This window comes from Polyodon spathula, chromosome 2 (assembly GCF_017654505.1).
Source record: "Polyodon spathula isolate WHYD16114869_AA chromosome 2, ASM1765450v1, whole genome shotgun sequence".
Lineage (NCBI taxonomy): Eukaryota > Metazoa > Chordata > Actinopteri > Acipenseriformes > Polyodontidae > Polyodon > Polyodon spathula.
Genome location: NC_054535.1, coordinates 22,932,816 through 22,952,081, shown reverse-complemented (window position 1 = coordinate 22,952,081; position 19,266 = coordinate 22,932,816). Strand labels below are relative to the sequence as shown.

Sequence of the window (19,266 nt, the reverse complement as noted above, 5' to 3'; positions counted from 1 at the left end):
ACAGCAACCTTTTATTTTCTGATTTTATTTGTGTTATTGTGATTGGTCAAACACAAAAGAAACACGCATGTTTGTGTTTCTAAGTTCAGTTACAGTTGTTAACCTAGTACTACCGTTGTGTTAAATTTTCATTTTCCCCGGAACCTTGTGAGGCTGTGGATCTGGCCTGTGCACAAGTTCTTTGTGGTTTCAGTTGTTTAAAGCGAGACAATCACATGGAAAACAATAAAAGTTTTGCAATAAAGAAGTAAACTGCTAAAGTACCGGTAATTTCTTAACGCAAGCGTTATTTTGAATGAAATCTTATTATTTACTGTTATTATCAAGTATAGGAAAAATATAAGAGTAATGCACTAATTTCACACATCTAATTATATAAATCATACTTTGTGATGTGAAAGAGTTCAAATACATTTACAATTTAACTAAGCTACTTGTTTGATGATATTCCTATTTCCTTATCTGAAAATAGGAATTATAAAATCTTATACCGAAGAGTAAACTAAACAAATCAAAACGCACGAACTGGTGCCTTTAAGACAATACACTGAAGCATTTAAATAACCAGCATTTACGCATTTAACTGTAGGCCTACACAGTTATTATCCCCGCACCAACATTACAGGAATAGCGAATGGTAATAAAAAGGCACTGGGTTGGGCTAATATGTTGGCTCAGAACTAAATAAGATTATTAAAGTGTAGATCACCTATACATGTATACAGCCGTTTTTATTTTTTATTGGCCATAGCCTGCGTGCAAATAAATTGGTGCATAGAGGCCTATGATGACCCGCAGGATAGCTATGACATCTTTTTAAAAATCATAGGAGATAGCACCGTCTGTTGCAAGGAATATTATGTCATTAAATATGACATAACGTGTTATTCCAGCTGGCAATTCAAACAATTTGATCCCGATTAAAATACATCTATCTATCTATCTATCTATCTATCTATCTATCTATCTATCTATCTATCTATCTATCTATCTATCTATCTATCTATCTATCTATCTATCTCTATCGATGCGATACTAAATTAGGTATGTTTACAAAAAACGAAATAATAATAATAATAATAATAATAATAATAATAATAATAATAATAATAATAATAATAATAATAAATAGCTGCTTAGCGTGATTTGCTGATTAAACAGTCTCCATATTGTTGCATTGCTCAATAGGTCATATCATAATGAATGCAATCATTTCGATGCCAGACAGCCTCCAGCTCAGAGGAAAGCAGTTCCAGCGTAGCTCCGGTCCGCTTTGTCACACGATCCATGTCTCCAGGTGCCCTCTCCAACCTTTTGGAGGCAGGTGAAGCTGTCCAATCAGATTGTCCTAGCCAGGTACGAGCGTCTATTTCAGTCCTTTCATACAATCTGAGACGTTTTTTTAAACTTCACTGGAGCTCTCACATCAGTCGCTTTCACTTGACCAGGAGCCGCACGTGCAGCTGCATGGATCCCGGGTATAGCTCTTGTCACTTCGGTTCCTTTTTTGGATAATAACTATCCGCACTCCATATATTTTACCCACGAAAGCCGCGACGACCTCGTTTATCGCTTTTCTCTTGCAAGAGCATCACGTTTACTTTTGGGATAGTGAGAGTTGCTTAAGGCATCCCGACTCTTAATTTTATTTCAATCTTTATTTCCCCACAGAACTGTCATACAATGTTTCAACAGGCAGCAAAGCGTTGTTTCACTATTGACTCTCTAGTAGCCAAGGACATTCCATTGACTTCGGAGGAACCCATTAGACCCACGGCTCTCAGCTACCCGAACCCCGCAGAAGCTTTTATGAACGGCTTCCAGAGCTCAGGGGGTAGGTCCCTGTACACTAGCCCGGAGCTGGTGTTCCCTGAGGCGATGAACCACCCATCACTGGCTGTTCACCCCCACCAACTCGGGGCTTCCCATCTGCAACACCCGCACTCATTCTTTGGACCCCAGCACCGGGATCCCCTTAATTTCTATCCCTGGGTTTTAAGGAACAGATTCTTTGGGCACAGATTTCAAGGTATATTATTAATAATAATAATAATAATAATAATAATAATAATAATAATAATAATAATAATAATAATAATAATAATACCGTAATATTGCGTAGTATTGTATACATGTATGTATGTATGTATGTGTTTACATGTATTCATGAATGTTACTTAGGCCTATTTATGCACTTTTTTTGGATCGAAAGAATACCATGCAATATGCATGCTCACTATTTACGATTTAATTAAGCAATTTATAAATGCAATGTACAAAACAAATATAACGATATACCTCGAATACTATTATACAGTGGGTAATTTAATATATGTGCATCCACGCTATTTTGTATTTTGCTGTTCTTAAATGGGAAATTATTACTACTTTAATAAATTAATACATATTTCTTCTGGGTATAGGTCATTTAACTTAATACATTGTGACCTTGCTACTGGGTTTTACCCACTTAGAAGGCAAAACAAAAAAAACAACAAAATCACATTGCAAATAATGCCCATGTCCAGTGAAACTGACAGGTTGGTTTAAATTGCAAGCCTCTGTTTTTGTGTTGGTTAAATTGTAGAGTGTTTAAAGAGGGACGCTTTATACATTCATTAAAAGTAATTTATGGTATTAAAAACAATAAGTCCAGCTGATTTGACAAAATAATAATAATAATAATAATAATAAATAATAATAATAATAATAATAATAATAATAATAATAATAATAATAATAGACTTCAATATAATTGTGCTCAATGTGGTAAGTATTTATATCATTAAAGATGAAAACTTTAAATATAAACGAAATTTGTGGTGGGAAATGTTTACATTTAAAATGAATATTTTGGATTTGGTTTGAAGTGATGATGTTATTAGTTAACTAATAAGAAACAACTAATACTTTTACTTTGGGACGTCAGTGTTGCTAGAGCTGAGCACTGATGGCATTGCTCAAACTCCAGATCCCTGTGCACACAAATACTGTGAATTGTTGGAGGATGTTAAAAACTTGGGCTACTTTATCAGAGCTTGCATTCCATGTTGTAAGTCGTAAAAAAAAAAAAAAGTCCCAAACCAAAATGAAATAACTCAAACATTGTATTGGTCACTGTTAAAAAAAAAAAAAAAAAAAATCTGCAAAATTAAATTGACATGCCGCAGTGTAATAGAGGAGAGTTTACAATATATTTGTCTGTTAATGTCCAGAGATTTATTGCAAAAATGTTGTTTACATATTTGTCAACAGGAGTATTTTTTTTTAAACATTTACTACAATAATAATAATAATAATAATAATAATAATAATAATAATAATAATAATAATAATACGTTTTGAGGACATTTAATTAGCACAGTAGGTCTAATATGTCTTATTAAAAATTACACCGTTTATGTTATCAATATAACTGTGTTTCCCACTATCAAACATTATATGATCATGTTTAACCTATTGGCTAAACTGCACATCAATATCGGGTGCCCGTTCTCTGTATATATCCCTTGTTATTTATGTTTTCATATAAAACGATACAGAGGCGTGTATTAATTCCAGTCCTGTCAGTGCTCGTGACAGAAAATCAAGTATCGGTGCAGCTAGTATTCATTGAAAGTGAGGGACGCGCTTAGAGTCTTACTGCGTTTCCCTCCCAGTGATCCCCTAAACTCATTACAGGGTTCTAAATGCAAATCCACATTAGGCCTTTCACTCAGTACGCTTAACCGGGGGGGCGGGGGGAGGGTATAACACAAGGAGAAAAAGATCATCAAAGGCAAGCTTTGTTCTCGGAGGAAAGAAAGAGATTAAGTTATCTCTTCGACAGCAAATTTCCTCCACTTGCTCCCAGCGATGGCTGCCCTGCAGCGGGGCTCTGCTCCAGAGATAGTTGGAATTGTTATACGTCACGAGACTAGCGATGAGTGGGTCAGATTGAGATAAATACAAGGGTCTTAACGCTGCGTTTACTACTGCCTTTGCTCTGCTGCAAAACCACAATTAAACATTACTCTTAATATTTCAAATACATTTGGTGGTGTATTTTAATTGTTTGAGAAAATGCACAGGGATGTTTATAAGGGATACAGACACTAAAGTGTGTTTTAAAATATGTTGCATACAATGTAACATTTTGTTCTACTTTCTCTCCATTACGCACAGACAATTTTAAGTAGTTTGATCAGACTTTGATTCAAACAACTTACACCTGTCCTCTACCAATCCCCGTAGTTATCTGTTTTAAGAGCTGATATACATACAGCAAGAGCGCTTCAAAAGTAAGCTGTCCGATTTTACCGTTGATCCCATGGCAAGGGTGAGGGGTCAGTTGTAGCAGGAGGTGTGGTCAGATGTAACATTATTTAAAGGATAATTTTATTTAACTCAATAACTGAATGTTTTATTGAATGAGATCAAGTTTCACATTAAACTCATAAACGGAATATCTTTATTGAAAAGAGCAATGTTTATATATAGGCAAATATACATTTTGTTTCCTTCAGTGCACTGGTGCGCCCAAAGCTTGCATGACCGACACTGGACCCATACTTCCTGGGTCGAGTGAAGCACAGGGTTCAAGTCACACGAGGACAAGGTTATCTTCTTCATTAGAGGATCGAGGTTTCTTTTTCCTGGTGATGTGCAATGTGCAACTCAGAAAGTTGTGTATTTAATTTGATAGACTGAGCATGTATTTAATTTGAACCTATATATATATATATATATATATATATATATATATATATATATATATATATATATATATATATATATATATATATTCTTTCTTCTTCATAAAGAAGGAGAGCGTAACGCGTAGTACGCATTTGTTTTATAAACTTAATTTGTTAAACAAATGAAATTTGTGCGCGTACGACAATTTTTTTATTTTTTTTGTTTGTTAGTTAATTTGTATGTTTGTTTATTTTTTAAATGATTGAAGCCTATGATAGAATGTTTGCAGTTATGGTCGAATAATTTCTGTATAGAATGCGCTATGATTTTAAAGAATGTCAAACAGGTATTATTATTATTATTATTATTATTATTATTATTATTATTATTATTATTATTATTATTATTATTATTATTATTTGCATCACCCATACTTCATAAACAGTTACATTAAAACAGAAATGCTTTGTTTTTTATTATTACGTATTGTTTTAGCGTAGTCTAGACAATAAGGTAACCACCAGAACCAATATACATTTACTTTCAAATGCAGCTCTTTTTTTATTTATTTGATCATCAATAGAAAAGGAATTTGCCCTCCAGCTTAAAAACTGAAGAAAAAAAAAAACGTCAATTACTCGCGTTAATGTAATTGTCAGGTTTAGATACTGTATATGCTAATTATACAACAAATATTAGCGTAGCGGATTTAGTGTGACTGCAATTTATTTCTCCTATATATGGTACATATCTAAAGCAAATGTGTTTGGTAAATTACTCGACCTTTCTATATGTAATGCCCGTGCTATTCTCTGTGTTGATGATGTTAAAAGCATTTACATCGGGTAAGTTATATTACACATTGCTCTTATTATACTGAAAATAGTTGGAAGCCCACAAGACATTTACTAAGGAAACGCTTTTTTGTTTGTTTTTTTAAAACGACAAACGAACTTCTGATGTTACAGAGAATTAACAAGAAACAACTGCACGAGCCTCTTAGGCTGTATAATTTAATCTATACTTCAGTGTTTGGTTTTCTTGAAATAAAACTTCAACTGGGGATAGCTAAAAATGTACGGTGGTAAATGCTTTGTGAATATATCAGCCATTCAACAGGAACAACAAACGAACAAGTTAACGGTGGAGCACGTAGTTTATGATTTTAAACCGACATGAAATAAATAAACTAATAAACTAAACAACGTGTTCAAATATTAAACTGTGGCCCTGTTCTGATGTTCGCGTAAAAAAATAAAGAGACAGACGTTTGGAGTTTGTGGAAAACAATTTGAACTGCATAAAACAAGAGCTAACTCCTGAACAGTGTGTTATCTTTTTTAATCTTGATTTTCATTACCTTTTTGTTCTAATCGTGTTGTTTGATTTTGACGCTCGACAGAGTTATTGATGTAGGTATTCGTCTAACACATCATCATATCATACCGTGGTTGTTATTTTAACTTTACTAGGCCAGCGGCACGATATGAAATGTTCACAAACTTGATCTCGGCTCGACATTAGCTTGCAAAAAGTGTATGAGATTCTAAATCAGGCACTGGACAAAAAATGTGTTGTTATTACACATTTAACATGCATAAGAACATAAGTTAATTTAAAAACGAGAGGCGTGTCTGATTATGAAGCGAGCGCAAGAGATTTGAGAAATGAAACGAAAGCGTTTATTGAGGGAAACAACTATAGTAATAACACTCATAATAAAATGGAAATGGAAACTGAAACGAAAGGGTAAATTTAATATATTTTAAAATAAATTCTAAATTAAGAAGAAAAATGAACAAGAAAGAAAGCAAGAAAGAAAGAAAGAAAGAAAGAAAGAAAGAAAGAAAGAAAGAAAGAAAGAAAGAAAGAAAGCACACAAGAGCAGAGATGTCAGCCCTTTCAATCTGTTCACTGCAGGGTGCTAATAATCGTGAGGTTAATTAAGGGGGTCTGGTTAGAGCTCATTTCTAGTAGATTAATCTCCAATAGCGAGACTCCCATGAACAAACAAAGCCCGTGGGAGTGCGCTACAGTAAGGCTGATCCGCTCTCCATTTGTGTTCTCAGGAAGCGAAGTTTCCCAGGAAAGTTTGTTAATGCACGGCCCCTTCGCCAGGAAGCCAAAGCGAATTCGCACTGCCTTCTCCCCGTCACAGCTCCTGCGGTTGGAAAGGGCATTCGAGAAGAACCATTATGTGGTGGGGGCCGAGAGGAAGCAGCTAGCCAACAGCCTCAGTCTCTCCGAAACACAGGTAACACCACATGTGTATAATAATAATAATAATAATAATAATAATAATAATAATAATAATACATTCAATGACAAACAACTACAAATATTTGTCAAACGTTTGTCACTGAATGCATTCGTTGTTGTTGTTGTTTTTTGTTTTTTTTTAGTGGGTCTAAATTTAGCACTATTGTGTTATAGAAAAAAAAAAAAAAAACATCACATGATCACTCTAGACGGCAGGTTAAATCTAAATTATATGCGCCACCTTAGCTAAGGCGGGATAAATGTTGATATTAAAATACAAATTCGCAATGCCGCCCAATTGACCGATATTAAATTAAAAATAAATTCGGCTTCCCAAACGCAGCTAGTGGGAGGTCTGTCAAGTCGGTATAACTACAAAATCATTCCAGAGTTGTAGAACTCGCATTAGGACATGACCCCTTTTTTAGTTTAGTTGCTCCTCTTGAAGATTCATTTTAAAAAACAGTAACAAAGCATATGCATGAAATATAAAACAACATTATAGCAAATAAAAGCAGGCCTACACAAGCATAAGTATAGACTATAGGGGGCGGCCCTATTTAGCAACGTTCGCAAACCCCCAAGGGAATGACAAAACACTTTTGCGAACAGTTAGCTCACCAGAATCAGACGCACGTGTGAACAAACAGACTTTGCCCACATGTGTGATTTATCAACCGTGTTTTAGTGCCCACCAGGCAAGGTAGCACTGGCACTGGACATGGGCTGAGCTTTAGGAAATAGTCCTCATTTACATGCAAATACAGCGATTTAGCAAACCATCAACAGTGTTAGCGTTTGCGTTTCAACTGACATGTGAAAAACAGATCTAAACTGTGCGTGGTCGACTATAAATACCGGTGAAACTACCAGAGAAGCAGACAAAGAAAAGAGAGAGAGAGAGAAAAAAGAGAAATAAAAAATATGGAGTGCGCGCCAAATAAATGTGATACTTTGTAATGTGATACTTTGCACTGTGATTTTGTAACAATTATAAGTTGCCATGGATAAGGGCGTCTGCTAAGAAAGACAAATAAACACATAAATAAATAAATAAATAAACAAATAAATAAATAATAATAATAATAATAATAATAATAATAATAATAATAATAATAATAATAATAATAATAATAAAATTAATCAGCCTTTTCTGAGCCTGTCTGACACACAATGTATGCAGCAATTTCGCCTCAACAGACAAACAATCACTGACATCTGCCAACTGCTTCAGGCTGACCTGGAAGGAGACATGCGGAGAACACACTGTTTGCCTGTAGCACTAAAGTACAAGCATCAACACAGAATAGGCACTTATACGTAAATCATAAGAGGACCTATTCTGTCAACGTGCAAGTAGTGTGTGATCTGTGCTGCCAACAACTACATCTCAAAAGTGTAAGCAAACTGTTGTTGCTCCACTCATGACTTATTTGTCCTCGCTAATTCGCAGGTGGCAGCTGCTTTTCAGCAGAATGACAGTCTTACAGTCTGGATGATAGGGGACAATGGTTATCCACTGAAGCAGTGGCTATTGGCACCGCTGCTCAACCCCACAACCCCACAACCCCTGTCGAACAGAGGTGTAACCGTACCTTTAAATGTGTGCAGACTGTAATTGAGCGAACATTTGGAATCCTCAAAATGTGATTCTGATGTTTGAATGTCTGTGGTGGAACACTACAGTACACATCTCAGAAGGTTCGTAATATCATCCTGGCTTCTTGTGTTTTACACAACATAGCTCTCCATAATGGATGTTGAACTTACAGAGGAAAGATTACAGTGTTTGAGAGAAGCAGATGCTGAACTTGAATCCCCAGTGTTGGAGGTTGTAGATGCTGCAGTTGGCAGACAGGTCAGACAAAGCCTTATAGACAGGGTTTCATGTAACTGATATGCATTTGGACCAATAAAATATATATACAAGCCTAACGTAAGGAAAACTCTTCTAAATGTTTCACCCCCTCCCCAAAACTTAATTTTGCTTAGAGATCCCTTTTTAAATTTCGCATTCACTCTCCCCCTCCAGGCGTTCCTGTGATTTAAATTCTCATAACCCTCCTCCTTGTTATTAAATGTTTAAGCAATCTAACCTGTACCCACAACAACATAATGACTTCTATACGTCTGTGTACTAAAATATCCACCTTTTCACCTTAGCCCAAACATTCCCCTTCTTGTTTAGCAGGGGAGGCAGAATCACTTACACAACTATCACACAGACACCTGTGAAATGCAAAACTAAGTCACACCGGTGTGTGCGCGGACATGCTTATTATGCTGGTAGCTATTCTGAAGGTGAGTTTCTTCCCCCACATTTGTAAACATGTATACACATTTCCTGATCAATCCAACAAGGTCTTCAGAAGTCATGAAGCACATACATTTTCACAGAAACAAACAAAACAAACACCCATAAAAGGAAACAAAACGTATTAAAAAGGTAAGTTATGTGTGCTGCCTATGCAGTTTATGATACAAGGTGCAGGCTTATGCATTGTGTGGAAATATTGTGATGCAAAGGCATTGCTAAAAGGACAATTGTGCAGTGCATATATTGACTGGCAGCATATCTAACAGAACCATATCGTTTCATGCTTTCAAACCCTTGGTAAGTGTATGTGCATTTCTAAAAGTGATAAGACACCTTTTTCACATTTTTTGTATTTTCTTACTGGTATTTTTATTCATTTTAGGTGTCATATAATAATCATCATGTCCGTTCATGAAATATGCAGGGGGAAAAACATGCAGCATAAAACATGCCATTGCCACACTTGGAGAACATATTATATAAAACAATTGATCACATGACTCTGTTTTGTTTTCTTTTAAATATATTTTCTTATCAATTTTGTTACCCGAAACAAATGTTCTTAATCAATAATTAATGAGATGAATAGAAAAAAAAAAAAAAACATTCTCCGGTGTATTGCTAATGCTATGTGCCATACTGTCTATATTAACTACATCTTTTACTTCGGAATACTGAAGCAATATTTGAAATGTATAATACACTATAAAAGTTGCTGTTATAGTTACACTATTGTAGCGTTCTGCGCATGCAGACAGGGAAGTAAGGACACAACACATTGAAATCAGTTCCAGATCTTTTATTTCAGGACTTTCTGGAACACAACCAAATCAGGACAAAGACAACAACACATAATCGCCGACACAGTGCCCTTTTATAATGTAGCTTTGGCCCTTTAAGTTAGATTTGCACATAGACTCAGAGACAGGGTTATACAAGCAACTGTGGGAAATACAGAGCAGGAAGGGAAAACAATACAGAAACACAGTACAAAACTTAATTGCACGGATCGCTACATTGCTCCCACCTTAGTATCTTTCTGTCCCCAAAAAGTTCAACCAGGTGCAGAGCTGGCTTCGCTGCGATCCTGCACAGGTTTTTCTAGCTGCCAGTGTCGGTCCACAACAGCGGCGGCGGCTCAGTCAGAATGCAGCGGGCGAGCGATGCAATGAACCTCCATGGTTCCAAAACAATCCTTTACCCCCCCGTCCGCGCCTCACCTTGGGGGGAACAAGTGGCGGGGTTGAAGGAGGTCTCGCTGCGGGCTCCAGCCTGTGATAGGGGGTGAGGCGGTCACAGTAGAGTACAACCTTTCGATTCCAGATGCAAAGTTGCCCCCGGTAGACCACCTCGCCCCCTCGCTGCAGTATAGTGCATGGTCCCACCCAGGGAGCGTCCAGTTTGGGTGATAGTTCCTTCTTTCCATAGAGTCTGTTAAACCACACCATCTCCCCTGGGTGAAAGTGGCGTCCTCTCTACAACAGGTGATAGTTTTGCTGCTGTTGGATCCCGTCGGCCCAATGCTGGTCCCTGGCAAAGGTGTGAGCGTACTCCATTTGATTGATTTGAGCATTCTCGTCCATCCTCCATCCTCTGGCCTGACTGCAAAGAGGTGCTCAAACTCCCTCCTTGCTGTGCTGGTTCACCCCCTCCATGGCCTCACTGAGGCCACTTCCTGCCCTAGGTGCATGCTGTTCATGGGAGCTCTCAAAAGAGCTGACGCTGTCTGGTATCTGGGGGTTGATGCTGGGATCAACCATCTCTCTCTTGCTCTGCCCCCGTGTGTTGCAGGAGCTCTCAAAAGAGCTGACACTCGCTGGGGTTTAGGGGTTGATGCTGGGACCAGTCGCCGCTCTCTCGCTCTGTCCTTGTCTGTTGCAGGAGCCCTTTAAAGGGCTGACGCTCACTGGGATCTGGGGTCTGACATTCGGTCGCTGCCTTGCTCTTGGCGCTCGCCGTTGGTAGCCCTTAAAAGGACTGACGGCTGCTGGGACCTTTTATGGATAGGAATGATTGGCTGCGATGGCAGCGGCCATCATTCTGGCTTTCTGCTGGTGTTTCAACCCTGGCTGATGCCTTTTGCAGGAGCTCTTGAAAGGGCAGGAATGTGCCAGGGTTCCCACGAAGCCCATTGCGCTGGGTGGGGTGGCTGGTTCCTCTAGAAGGAGCGACGGGCCTGTTCCGAAGGTCAACATCCCTTTTGCCAGATCCAGCCACCCTCTCTTCTGTTGAAGGAAATCCAACCCCAGGATGTACTGGTCCTGGATGTTGGCAACCCAGTCCTCCTGGTTGAAGGCAGTCGTCCCCAGACACAGCTGCAGGAGCCCTGTCCCTCGCATCGGGGATAGTTGTCCCATCATCTTCTGCAGCTGCACCGTCGTGATTGCAAATTTAGCCCAGCTCGTCTGGCCAGCCTGCTGAAGGATGTCGGGTCTGACCAGGGTGAGGGTGGATCCAGTGTCTATCCCTAAACCCTGCAGTTCAGATGGAGGTGCGCCCCAATACTGGTTCTCCCCACGATAACTGGTGTGCTGGTGGTTTGTTTCAGTTCCAGATCTTTTATTTCAGGATGCTAATCTCTAGCACCCACTCAGAGAACACTGCTCTGACTGCTTCACTGCTTTCTGGAACACAACCAAATCAGGACAGCAACAATAACACCTAATTGGCAGTGCAGCGCCCTTTGATAACATAGCTTCGCCCCTTTATGTTAATCAAGTGCCAGTTCTTTAAACACATCTCATTTGTCCTCAGCCGCACACCAGGACCAATGGGCACAGTCAAACAGCCAATTACAGGGGAGACACAGTCAGCACCGCACATGCAGGTTACATTTACACACAGACACAGAGACAGGGTTATATAAGCAACTGCGGGAAATACAGTGCAGAAAGGGATCACAATACAAAACATAACTGCATGGATCGCTACGTTACATTTAGAATCAAATGAGACAAATGAAACAATAAATTGTAACTGCACAACCAATAGAACAAAAATGTACAGGAGCTATGTAATTAATTATAGTAGCTTGCTAGTTAACTTGATTATCTGATAATGTGGCTATGCTTTTGTGCTCACTTCATTATCAAGCACTATTTTTTAAAAACCCAACTTGACAGTGTTTTGAGATCAATCAGCTAGAAAAAACAGTTCAAATTAATACAAAGAAGATATTGCATTAAAGGTATTATCCATGTAGCCAATATTTATTAATTTTCATGTAGAATTGTTGAATACTTTCATAGAAGGTTACCCTTATATTAGGTATTGATGATTTTTCTTGATAATGTCCCATTCAATCAACTGATTCTAGTCAGATCAGGTGACATTGTTATATTTGAACTGTCTAACCTGAAGCAATTAAAGACTGTAAAAGATATAGGGCCCTATTTAGCTAAGTTTGCAAACTTCTAAGGCAGTCGCAATAGACTTTTGTGGACAGTTAGCACACTTTTGCCCACCTATGTGATTTAGCAACCACGTTGTAGTGCCCACAAGGCGAGTCAGCGGTAGTGCTGGACAGGGGCTGAACTTTATGGGAGTGTCCTCATTTACATACAAATGTAGCGATTTAGCAAACCATCAACAGTGTTAGCGTTTACAGTTCAATTGACATGTGAAAACGGTTTAAACTGTGCGCAAATTACACAGTAGACTATAAATAGCCTACCACTGAAGCTACTAGGGAAGCAGATAAAAGAGAGAGAAAAAAGAAGAATAAAATAACTATGGAATGGGCTTTCTACGTGGCCAGAGGTCATCTGTTCGAGACTTTTGGGTCTTTAAGGGGGAGGTGGCCTTTGTATCCATGTGTGTTGGGCACAAGGTGGGTGGGGGGGTATGTGGCAGGGCAGAAGAGCCCTGCCTGTGTAATCACTGTGTTGGGATTGTGTAGTCCATAGGAGCGGTGTCGTAGCCAAAGGCCTAAAAACTACATATCCCATCGAGTTGGGATCTACACATCCCATCGACCCCATCGATTTTCGGTTAATTACAATTTTTAGAACCCCGAAATCGTTACGTTATTTTGTAATGATTAATAATCCCTACTTGAAAGGGAACATTAGGATATTATCATAACCCTGGTTCCCTGAAATAGGAATATTAAACATTACAAAATGAGTGTTGTCCTTTAAGACACCTGAACCTGAAAACTTTATACCAAAGATACTCGTCAGAGGAAGGTGACATAGTGTTGCTCCGTCCCCGCGAGTATAAACTCACTACTCATCCTGACAGTATCTCCATTTTCCTTCGAGAACTGTGACGAAGAATGCAGCGACCTCGAGGTTAATGGTTAATATTCCTATTTCAGGGAAACCACGTTATGATAATATCCTAACGTTCCCTTTCAAGTAGGGATTATTAATCGTTACAAAATGAATCAGTATACCCAAGCTGTTGCAAGGAGATGGAGCATACATAAAAAAAACAAAAAAAACAAACAAAAAAAAATACATATAACAAGCCGAAGCCATCTTGTATCTGAATCAAATACCAATATAATGAAAACATTAATAAGGACCCATCTGAATGTTATATGAGTATACCCCACCTGTCACAAGGACATGGCACATAACACTGAGCTACAAGCTAAGCAAACCGCTTGTGCTACAACAATCTTCCAGCAACTGAATCATTAAAAAGGACTCACCTCTAATGTTATATCGTGAGAGTGGACTGGGAAGCAGCCATCAGTATCTCAAATCCAAGATTCTGCTGGTCCATGACATTCAGCCGATAGAACCTGGCAAACATATGGGAAGAGGCAAAAAACCGCAGCACTACATATCTCCTGGATAGATGCACCCTGGAACAAAGCCCATGAAGTCGCTTGACCCCTGCTGGAATGGCCAGTGAGCTTCTCGGGCGGGGGCAGATTGGCCAGTTCATAAGCAGTCTGTATTGTTCCTGTTAACCATTTGGATAGATGCTTAGACAGAGCTTGCTCCCATGCCTTAGCTCCGGTTTTTGGTTCTGTCCATATAATACACTAATGCCCTCACTGGGCAAAGCATATGGAGCCTCCAAAGAGGAACTATAACCTTCAACGGTGCCTTTCAAAAATTGTCCAGTCAAGAAATGAGCTCCTGGGGAGAATTAATTGATTTTTATATGGCATACCGAAATGGCTGCCAAATACGCCTTTAGAGTAGTGGGAGATTTCCCCCTCGTCAAAATGCAGTATAGCTGCCATAGGGCATGTAGTGGGTTCAAACCCACAAGCCAAACACCATGACTGAAAGATGCCCCACTTATAACCATACTGGGAACCAGTAGAGGCTGCCCTGGCATTTTGTAGGGTGTCAATCACCCTGTTTGATAACCCCAGGTGGCTCAAATGCAGCCGTTCAGGGGCCAGACCCAAAGCTTTAGGCTCGTTGGGTTGGGGTGCTACAGGGTACCCTGTGCTTGAGCCGTATCAGAGGGGAGAACCAAACTTTCCTGGGCCAGTATGGAGCTATTAAGAGCACCCTGGCCAAGTCATGTCTGACCTGCTCCAAACACAGCGGTAGCAGCGCTAGCAGCGGAAACCCATAAAGCAGACACTTTGGCCATGGGTTTGCCAGTGCATCTATCCCTAGAGGTCCTCCTTCTCTTTTTTTGAAGAACCACAGGGGACAATGTCTTGAATCCTGAGAGGCAAAAAGGTCTACTTCTGCTCTCCCGAATCTCTCCCAAATGAGGCTCATGACCTCTACCCCGAGCCGCTGGAGACCCCCCTCAAGAGGAGGTCCACAGTGCAGTTGGTCACTCCTGGAAGGGAACTGCCAGAAGTGAGAGGAGGTTCACTTGGGTCCACAGCAGAAGCTTGTAGGTTACATGGTGGAGCCTGGTCGACTGTAAACCACCCTGGTGGTTTATGTTGTGTTTTCCTTACGGACAAGCACGTGTCTTCCCCGAACCTGCTTCAAAAATTCCTGCAAGGACATGCACACTGCCTGCAGTTCCAAAATATTGATATGGGGACCCTTCCATGGGGACTGCCCTGTACGCCTCGGCCATTCCACACTTTGCCCCAACCCATGTTGGACGCATCGGTGGTGATGACCTCTCTCCAGGTGAGGCTGCCCAGCGCTACGCCTAGGCTTAGATGGGATGGTTGTCTCCACCAAGAGAGTGCCTGTAGGCAGTGTCGGGACACTGTCAGTTGGTGGTTGCGGGTCAAACCTGGCTGACAAGACATGCGGTCGAACCAAACCCACAGTGGGCGCATATGCAAAAGACCCAGTGGGAGGATGTTGATGGTCTGGAAGACCATTACTGGTAGTGCCCTGCCGAACTGAAACAGCTCTAAGCAGGCGGTTACTCTCAGAACTCTGGGTAGATGCTAGCTGGCTCTTTGCATGGTTTACTTTCAAGCCCAATGTAGATGGTTGATGACGAGTTCTGTGTGTTCGTGCACCCTTGCTGTAGACACTGTGTATCAGTGGGGCTAGTACAGACTCCATGCATTTTGTAAAAACATGTGGGGCTAGAGAAAGACCGAATAGTAGAACACAGAGCTGGTACACTGAAAGGCGAACCTTTGGTATTTCTTGTGCACTGGTTTTACTGTGATGTGGAAATAGGCATCCTTCAGGTCCATCATGGTAAACCATTTGCCTAGCCTAATGGACTGTAACAGCATCCGCTTTTGCATTTTTCCATCTGCATTTTTCCTATTAATATTCTAAATATTTAAATTTCAGCTGAACAAGTTATCAACTTGGTGAGATAAGATCTCGGGAGTGACAGCAGCAGAGCCACAGGCTTCCCACGGGTTGCGCTGTACTAGGTCACGAGGTGATGGACGCGAGGTGGTGGGTTAGCTGTAATAGGCGCGCTGTAGGGTACGAATACGAAAGGGGAACACCCATTTCATATTGGTTAATATTCTCTGCTTGAAAGGGAACTTTTCGTGTTCGGGGTGGGGTTGTCTTGCGAATGACCCGATCGTGATGCAGGACATTCATTTAACCCGAACCCGGTCTGAAAAAGATCATTTGAAAGCACAAGGAGTGAGCAGCTACGCCACAGTGTTCGTCGGTCGTTTAATTAAAGCTACAGTACCGCATTAATGATGCAGTACACGACACAACAGAATAAAATAACACGTCAAATGGCAAACCAAAATATTCTACATTTCTTTAATTATAACAAATAATAACATTAATAACTCATTTTTTGTTTCCATATAATAATAATAATAATAATACATTTATAGTTTGATAATTTTATTTGAAAGCAATGTATTTATTTATTTATTTATTTTATTTCCCATGTAGCATAGTTTGACACATTTGGGGCTACTCCGAGAGAATTGTATTTTATATTGAATTGGCCAGGTCAGTTTTGTTTATAATTAAAACAACAAAAACAGCAAAACTTTTTTTTTTCTCCCAGATGGAAAGTTAATTTTAAAAATTGAGGTTCTAACTAGTAAAAATATGCATGTATATTTCAGTCCCCAGCTATAGGCTTTAATGACTATCTTAGCCAACAGGTTCAGGATAGAGCTTCAGAATCTAGGAAATGCATTCTAGTACAATAAATACCAATGGAAAAGGCTAGTGTTTTACTTTTTGTCTTATAAAGTAATTAAATTGAAACACATCCTAAAACATGTCTGTATTTTTTAATGCACTCCACTGCAGTCATTACCTACAAGATGATCTTGTCTTTTCTTAGGTGTCCTGAGGTTTGGAAGACAAAAAAAAGCCTAAACTGTTTCTATAATTGGCAAAGTACTGTTACTTAGGTTAGCTGGGCAGTTGTTCCTGACTGTGATGCTTTGTCACTCATTCCCCAGGTAAAGGTGTGGTTCCAGAACAGACGGACAAAGCACAAGAGGCAGAAGCTGGACGAAGAGGGTCCAGAGTCTCAGCAGAAGAAGAAAGGGTCTCACCATATCAACAGGTGGAGGATGGCCACCAAGCAGTCCAGCTCGGAGGACATTGACGTCACATCTGAGGACTAACTGGCCCCCTTCGGAGGGGATCCCCAGACTTTGAGCTGGGGGTTCCAGATTACTTACGAACACTAAGACATTTTCTAGTGCAATGCACTATTTATCATAGAATATGTAAAATATATATATGTATACACCGGCATATTTACAACTATACTATATACAAGAGGACAACATAAGTCTGCAGGAATCCCCCCCCCCCCCCCCCCAGCTTGGATTAAATAAGTGAAGTGAAGCTGGTGGTTTGTCCAAGGACACCTGGTGATGTGTCTAAAACATATGTCCAAACATGTTTCTGTCAAGAAAGAAAGTGCTGGACAGCTCTGACTTTGTGTGTATGTGTGTGCGTTACAAGAACAACAACTAAAAAACTGAAGCAAACATGGGCGCGAATGAGAGAGTCAGAGATTGAGGTGTTTGCTGGGATTTGGTTTGCTCATCCTTTCCCCAGCTTCCTTGGTTGGGTCCTGAACTGTCGGCAGCAGCAAGCAAGCTGCATCTTTTGTTTAGTTCATCTGGCCACCATTTTTTCATTGACACCTGGCATGGCCAATAAAAACAATGGACTCACTACCCAAGAGAGAGTGAATGCCTTTTCTTTGTAGTTGTTGGGAAATCTTCCAAAGCAATCTTGCAATAAGGTTGTTGGCCCACAGTACAATAACTATATTAATGTTGACTTAAAATGAGCATATTTATTTTACTGGTGGTATGTATATCTTCCTCCATCAGTGTCTGGGAGCAAGCAACAGACTCTACTCCCAGTGGACATATTCTTTGCAATCTTGTAGCAGATGGACCTTTCCCTGGATACTCAGTTTTACACCGACTTCTAAACTGATCTCTGTCTGGAGAAGAAGAACTAACTGCATCTCAAGCATCCAAGAGCCATGGCGCCATGTGGCCAATCGGACATATTGTTCATGTATTTATTTATTTAAAATGATTATTTTTTTCTCGTTTCACAGTAAGAATCACAGGGCAAAAGCATTTTGTACCAAGAAAACTAAACATGGCAGTCCTGCATGTCTCTATGTGTGTTCTCAGAATGCACAGACTGGTTAATCCAGTAATCAAAACTTGAGAAGGAAGAACACAGAAGTTAGGTTATGCACAGCTGCATGTCAGTTTTGGAGGTTAACATTAATATCAGGTAGTCCAAGGTTATTGTTAACCATGTACATTCCTCAAGGAATATAGTTTGGAACTATAAATATATATATATATATATATATATATATATATATATATATATATATATATATATATATATATATATATATATGTGTTCATATATAACAAGGAGAAGTTATACAAAATGTATTTATTTTACATGTTGCCTATGTACATTAGATTAGGCTGATCTACAAAAAAAAAAAACTGATAAAAAACCCTACTTTTTTCCAATTTAAGGAATCCTCTTTCACAATTTTTAACTCTTTTAAGACGACAACTAGCGCAACATGTGCAATGTATTCAGCAGCCTTATTGTATACATGTTAAGACATGGTTTGAAAGGTTTCATATAACCTGATTCCATTATGACTTATTTATGCTAACTAGACAGTGATGGAAATAACTGAAGTGTTAACCTCTGATACTGACATAAAACTGCTTGAAGAAAAAAGCTAAAAAAAAAAAAAAAAAAAAAAAACAGCCCCCTATTTTCCAAGCAGGAGTTTCTGTAACCATCTGAAGCAGCACATACCAGTGTGTTCCAATACAGTCTCAAAACTTGCTTGAAGGAGTAGTGTAAATGTATCCAATGTGCCCCTAGATTAGAAGGGCTTTTACAGAAACATACAGTGCTTTATCAGTAATTTTGAATTGGAACTGAGCCCTGCGTGGATTCTGAAAAATTAAACAATTGGAGCAATGGAACCTTACTTGGCAGTTTTCTTTGATGGTGTGATTTGTGGCCATTTAAAAAAATGTATTTATTTATGATTTATAAAGAAATAACTATCTATAGACTCCCTCGGAGAGATGGGTTGTTCTGCTGTAGGACATAGTTTTTGGGGTTGTTGTTGAAATTGTTATTTCATGAACTTCACTTAGC

The 19,266-nt window shown here is 39.3% G+C and overlaps 1 protein-coding gene across 1 annotated transcript; it reads left to right on the top strand.

Annotated features, from left to right (window-relative positions):
- The first annotated feature begins 1,196 nt into the window (after window positions 1-1,196).
- Window positions 1,197-18,406, top strand: LOC121294274 (homeobox protein EMX1). The gene is made up of 3 exons (XM_041217843.1): window positions 1,197-2,029; window positions 6,747-6,931; window positions 17,049-18,406. The coding sequence occupies exons 1-3, from the start codon at window positions 1,684-1,686 to the stop codon at window positions 17,214-17,216; spliced, it is 699 nt and encodes a 232-aa protein (XP_041073777.1). The 5' UTR covers window positions 1,197-1,683; the 3' UTR covers window positions 17,217-18,406.
- The last annotated feature ends 860 nt before the right edge of the window (window positions 18,407-19,266 follow it).